Raw genomic sequence first — 6,274 nt, 5'->3', positions numbered from 1 at the left:
GGCGGCGGCGGCGGCGGCGGCGGCGGCGGCGGCGGCGGCGAACAAAGAGGCGGCGGGCGCGGGCGGCCGAGCGGAGCCGAGCGCAGCCGAGCCGGGCCGAGCCGGGCCGGGCCGGGCCCAGGAGCGCGCGGGCGATGCGGGCGGCCAGGCGGGGGTTGGCGGACCCCTGAACCCCTCGCCCCCGGGGCAGCGAAGGAGCCGCGCGGCGGCACGCGCCCGAGGCGGCCAGCCCGCCATGGCCGGGGTCAGCTACGCGGCGCCCTGGTGGGTGAACCTCCTGCACCGGCTACCGCACTTCGACCTGCGCTGGGAGACCACCAGCAGCCAGTTCCGGCCCGAGGACACCGACTACCAGCAGGTGACGCGGCCCCCCGGGTCGGGGGTGAGGGCCCCTCCGTTCGAAGGTCTGAAGACTCCCAACCCCCTCACCCCTCGCAGGCGAGGGTCTGGGGAGGGTCCTCCTCTCCGAGGGTCGCCGTCGCCCCCTGTCCTCCTGGAGGGTCACGGCCTCCGCCTTCTCGTGAGTCAGAGCCCCTTTCTTCTCCAGGGTCGCCTCTTGCGTCCTGGGGCTCCCCTCTGTGAGCGTCTAAAGACCCCCATCCTGCATGGAGGGTCCATGGCCCTCCTGCAGATTCTAGCCTTCTCTGGTGTTACTTAGGCCCTCCCTTCTGGGGTCATGTGGAGCCTCCTTGCTTCCCTCCGTGGAGCCCCCTCTGCCAGCTGTCAGCTCCAGCCCAGGCCCCTGCCCATCACCTGGGGCAGCCCTGACCTGGGGCCCTGCAGAGCCCCCAACCCAGAGGAGCCCAGGGCTCTGAGACCAAGCTGATACCTCAGAGCACTGGAGGGGATTCCTTGCTCCCCCCGCCCCGGGCTGGGGAATCCCACTCCCTGCCAAGATTTTGGTGGGTGAGTGAGCTGGGCAGATGCCAGCCCTCTCAGGCGGGCAGTGACTCCCTGCTGGGTACAGTGTATGCTCTGGTGACACCTGGACTGGCTGGAGCCATGGCTGCCAGGAGCCCCTGAGGATGGGAGGCCTGGCCTCAGGCACTCAAGATAGGCCTCCTTCTGGAAGGCTATAAAGGGGCTGGGGGGGGGGGCAGTGGGAGCCTTTGCAGCCTTCTGCCCAAGGGCCCAGGTTCTCCGGGTAGAACCCTAGGCCTGGGGTCATGCTGAGCCCAAGCACCACCAACCCCCCCCCCCCCCCCGCACTGAGCTGCTGTCATTTGAGTGCAGGGCAGGGGACCAGGCTGTGGGCATTTCCTTCCTGCCTGGGGATCCGGATTCCAGAAGCCCCATGACTGGGATGCCTGGTCACCCGGGACACCCCTGGGGTTCTTTCTCTCCAAGGGTCGTTGCAGAGCCCCAGGTGGAGTGGAATGGCCTAGCTGGTGGAGATGGCCTGGGAATCCAGGATTCCGTGGACGTGATCACACCTCATCTACGTAGAACTCTGTGTTCCCTGGTTGCCCTTATCTAGAGAGCAAGAACCGGAAGCACAGAACGAGGACACCATGGGAACCCAGCACTCCCAGCCTCAGTGCTCACCTGGGGCCTGCTCCCCCAGCCCTGCTGATCTGTTTCCAAGCAGACTAGAAAGGGGGCCAGGGATTGGCCCAGGCATGCCCAGAGATGGCAAGATTTTTAGAAAACTCAAACGCCCACGTCCTAGGAGCCCAGCCCTGGGGTACCGACCGGTGTGGGAACAGCATCCTCTGTGCTCCCTGGGGCCTCCCATATGTCCTGGCTCTGCCATGTCCGGCCCCTGGCTCCTGCAGGCCAGGGTCTGTGCTGGCGGAAGTTCTCCGCCGGTTATTAGTTGGGAGGTTCTGGGGCTGCCCCTGGGGCCACCGGGGGTGTCTGGGACCCACAGAGAGCTGGCCTGCTGGCCTGAGGCTTGCTGTGCTGCCTGTCCGCCTCGGTTGGACTAGCTGGAGCCCCTCCTGCCCTCTGGAGATCCTGGGACATGTTGTGGGGAGTGAGTGAGGGGCCGATGCCTCCAGCCTGTGGAAGCCTCCAGAATGGTCGTGGGCCCCCACAGCTCAGCCTTACCCCCTGCAGGGCCCTGTGCCCCTGAGAGGTCCCTGATGTCTGCCCTCGGCTTCTATGAGCACTGTTCCCTCCTCCGCTGTGGGAGGGCTCTGACTCACTCTCCTGCCTCCTCTCTGTGGAGCCGAATTAGCCACTGAATAATTCACGGCGTGGAAACCAGCCCGTCTCCATCCCCCGCCGCCTCTGCTCCTGGCTGGGGGCTGTAGCGGGAGCCAGACCCGGACATACATCCTGCCCCTGCCTCCCGTGCTGGTGCTTTGGGGCAAGCGCTTGACCTCTCCGATCCTTCATTGTCACACCCTGAAATCTGGGCTGGCAGATTTTGTGGGGTCACAGTGGGGGATGCAAGGGCCCCATGCTCCAGCTCCATTTTTGGTTGCAACAGAGCCCCTTTCCTGGGTGGCTGGGTAGTGGGTCAGTGGGGGCCATGGCCTGGAGCCTCTTCGTGCCTCCCTTGGAGTGTTCCTCCCTGGGATGGAGGGGGGCAGCTCTGATGGTGGGTGGGCCCTCATCCTCCTAACCAAGGGACCCCCACCCCCACCCCAGCCTGGGAACCTGTTAGGCCGGCCCCCACCTGGGCTGAAGGGTCTGGCAGTCCCCCACCCCCCGTGTGGGCTGGGTCCAGGTGGGGAGGAGGGCTTCTGCCTTCTGGACTACCCAGGAGAAAAGTGGGGCCTGGGTTCAGGAATAGAGGGTGTGTGCAGCATGAGGAGACCAGCCTTGGCTCTTCTTTGCTATTTCCTGCCCCCACCATGCACTGTTGGGAGCCCTGGTAAAACCCACTGGAAAACCCCATGTGCTAGGCTCTGGTTTGGGAACCTGTGTGGGGCTGTCTCTCACTAGCCCTATCTCTTCCTAGCCTGGGAGATGAAAATGGTCGTCTCCATTGTACAGATTAGCAAACTGAGGCTCGGAGAGGGGATTGGCTGAGAATCCCATAATGATTACGTGGTAGGAGCCAGAGTCAGTCCTGGGAGGGTGGGGGACCTCCTGGGTCCCCCTCTGCTGGCCCCCTGCAGGGGTTAGGAGCCGATGAGGGGCCCCCAGAGCACTGGCTGGTCCTACACTGGGCGCTTTGGAGCCTCAGCAGGAGCAAGGATGGCATTTCTCTTGAGGCTGAAGGTCTCAGGCTCCCATGAGGAGGGGAACCTTTTGCATCCACCTCTTGGGGGCCCGTGATGTTTGCTCAATGGACAGATTACAGGGAGGGTGCACCATGGTTTCTGTGGGGGCTGATGGGATCTGTGGGTAGGCAGGTACTGGAAGGAAGCAGAGGAGCTTCTGGAGTTTGCTTAACTACCCCACCTCCGCTGCCTTCCAGGAGGGGCTGTCGGTCTGGTGCCCCTGGGGCTGGGCCCAGAGCTCCTTGCACCAGGGACAGCTCAATGGGTGGGTACTCTCATTTGGGGGGCTGGGCAGCAGGGAAGATTGCAGGCCCAGAGGAAGGAGGAGACCCCCGGGTGGCTGCACGGCCGAGCGGAGCCAGCTGGGCCCCATGTCTGGGGGCCTGATGTGGCCTGCGGCCAGCCTGCTCCGTGGTGATGGTAGGGCCTGTCTTGGCTTTGGGCAGGGGTCCCAGAGCCTTCTCTTCCAGCTGGAGAGTGGGGGCCTGGGCCCTAGCTCTGTGGCTTCCCATTTATGTGACCTTGGGTGGAACCAGCCATCTGTCTGGGCTTCTCTTCTATCAAGGAGTCTACCCTACCACCATCAGTCCCCACCATCAGTCCCCACCAGCCCTCACGACTCCCCCTTGCTCTGCCAGTTCAGGGTTGGTGGGGATAGGCTGGAAGCTGTGAGGGGCTGGAGGTGTCAGGACAGGGCCTGCAGGAGCCCAGTGGTCAGGGAAGGCTTCTTGGAGGAGGTGCTACCTGCCCTGCCGTGGAGGGTATCAGTCAGGCTGCGAACACCCAGAAGGCTGGGACTTGCCTGGAAGCCTGGCATAAGTGGGCACACTGGCTCCGCATCCAGGTCATATGGTAGCATTCCCCTCATGTTTGCTCAGCACGTAGGACTCTGCATGTGGGTTCCTGTTAGAACCCCGAGCGCTGGGGTGTTTCCATTGAGACCCTAAAGATAAGACTGAAGTAGCCATGTAGAGTCCTTGGGGAAAACGGTTCCTGGCATCAGGAAGAGCACATGCAAAGGCCTTGGGGCGGAGAGGAGCCTGAGCCTGAGGCCCAAATAAGGGATTCTGAACGTCCTGCCTCGGGAGGGAGTGAGCGCGCGCCCTGTGCCCGGAAGTGTGCGAACCCAGATCAGGGGCGCTGCTTAGAGGCCATTTTTGAGCTCTGGGTTGAATGACTGCCAGGGCCAGCTAAGACCACAGGATCTTGGTCAAATGCTGAGACTCAGGCAAGGTGAGGTGCGTACCTGGCTGCAGGCTGTGGGTGGGCTGCCCCGTTCTCACCCTCCTCACTGATCTGGGGGTCCCGAAAAGTGTGTGTCGCCTGTCTTCTCATTTACAAAAGTGTTAAACACTCATGGAATGTTTGGGAAATAGGAAAAAGCATGAGGAAACACCAGAAAGCCCCTCTGGCTGGATTCGGTCCGTGCAAGTCTACCTGTCCGGTGCGTGTCACTTAAACCACAGTCACTCCATGTGCCCTTGCTGTCACCGCCTCTTGGGCCTTATTGTTGGCCCTTGGTTCTTAATGCTTGACCAGCGTCCCGTGGTCACAGTCAGGGCGCTGAGGCTGCAAGCGACAGAAACACACCAAATGGGACGGACCTCACTGAGGAGAGGGCGGAAGCTTCTAGAGCACCTTTTACATGGACAGCACTGAGGGGCTGGCCGTTGGGGATGCAGTGGTGAGGGGACAGGGTAGCCCCTGCCAGAACAGATAGCCTGGCTGTTTCCTTTTTGGTGGGGGGGGGGGGGGGGCAGGACGTGGCCTTTGGTGACCTCTGCAGCCAAGTCCCAGGTCTCCACCTGGGTGGCAGCATGTGGGTGGGGGGTGTCATGGGAAACTTGGCACATCCCCCACTTGGCGTCGGTGTGGGGTCTGCCTCGTTGGGCCCCATCCTTCTGCCTTTGGTGGCTCCTGGTTTCCAAGAGTCTGGGGACGTGCTGGGAAGCCATGTTGCCAGCACCGTGCTGGTCTGTGCAGGGGACATGCGAGGAGGGACGTCAGCTGCTGGCCCTGGGCAGGGGCTCGGGCAGGCTTCAGGCAGGCTGCACTGTGGCTCTTAGCCCAGGCCATGGCCGCTTCCCCAGAGGGGCCTCTGCTGTCCTTTCTCTAAGTGTTCCTCGGGGCGGCCCCACAGTGGCCCTTGGGGTAGGCGTTGTGGCCTCTGTGGGAGCAGAGTTGTGGCCACTGGCCAGCCAGCATCAGTGGGCTGGGAGATGTGTGCAGGCTCCTGTCCGGCCTGCTTTCCGTGGATGCAGCCCCCATGCAGAGACTCCCTGGGTCCCCCAGCAGGGCCTGTTTCTGGGGAGGGCAGCAGGTGTTGGGAGCGGGCCCCCTCCCCCACCAGCAGCTCTGCTGAGTCTTTGCCTGGAGAAGAGGAACCGAATCTGCAGCCCAGGGACTGGGTTCCAGATACGGGAAGTTCTCCCATGTGACCTCCCGGCATTGGGACATGTGACCACCTGGTGGTGGGGGCCTCCATCCAGAGGGTGCTCCTGATCTAAGGTCCTAAGGAGGGGCCCACAAATGCCGGGTCCGCCCTGGGGTCTCCACCAGAGATGGGATGGCTCATGCCTCCCGAATCGGGTCTGCCGCCTGCCTGGCAGGACTCCGGGGCCGGGGGTCAGGGGGAGCGGTGTCCATAGCACGGGAGACATGAGCCCAGGCGGCAAGCTTGCCTCACACTGTGGATAGGCTGCGAGGGCTTCAGTGGGCCTGGGTCAAGGCCAGGCCTCCAGGCTAATATCAGGGGCAGGAGAAGGGCCTCAGAGAAGGCACCTGGGTGAGGGGAGTGCCCCCAGGAGCAGGAGCCGGCAGAGGGCCCAGGCTGGGCCAGGGGCTGAAGGTGACAGGTGACGGGGCGGGTTGTGGGGAAGGGGTTGTACGGGACCCCTCGTGAGACTCCCTTTCCACTGTTGTTAGGTGTCCAGATGGGCTCATGTGCACACACGGGCCTGCACATGGGGGCCGCCCTTGGGCCTCAGCTAGCAGGCCCCTAGCAGGCCCCTTCCCCAGAGGAAGCTGGCTGAGGCCGGGGTCCTCACAGGAGGCTGCACCCCCTGAACCACATCTCCTTGGTCGATGTGTGTCCTGGGACC

The 6,274-nt window shown here is 63.5% G+C and overlaps 1 protein-coding gene across 1 annotated transcript in view; it reads left to right on the top strand.

Annotated features, from left to right (window-relative positions):
* The first annotated feature begins 106 nt into the window (after positions 1 to 106).
* The window catches only part of TTYH3 (tweety family member 3), a 28,580-nt gene continuing 22,412 nt past the window's right edge, over positions 107 to 6,274 (top strand). The window contains exon 1 of the mRNA XM_059414310.1: positions 107 to 358. Coding sequence (XP_059270293.1) covers positions 236 to 358 — 123 coding nt within the window. The 5' untranslated portion in view covers positions 107 to 235. The remainder of the gene's footprint in view (positions 359 to 6,274) is intronic.

This window comes from Mustela nigripes, chromosome 11, assembly GCF_022355385.1.
Source record: "Mustela nigripes isolate SB6536 chromosome 11, MUSNIG.SB6536, whole genome shotgun sequence".
Classification (NCBI taxonomy): domain Eukaryota; kingdom Metazoa; phylum Chordata; class Mammalia; order Carnivora; family Mustelidae; genus Mustela; species Mustela nigripes.
The sequence above is the reverse complement of the archived record's forward strand: the minus strand, read 5'-3'. Positions and strand labels throughout refer to the sequence as shown.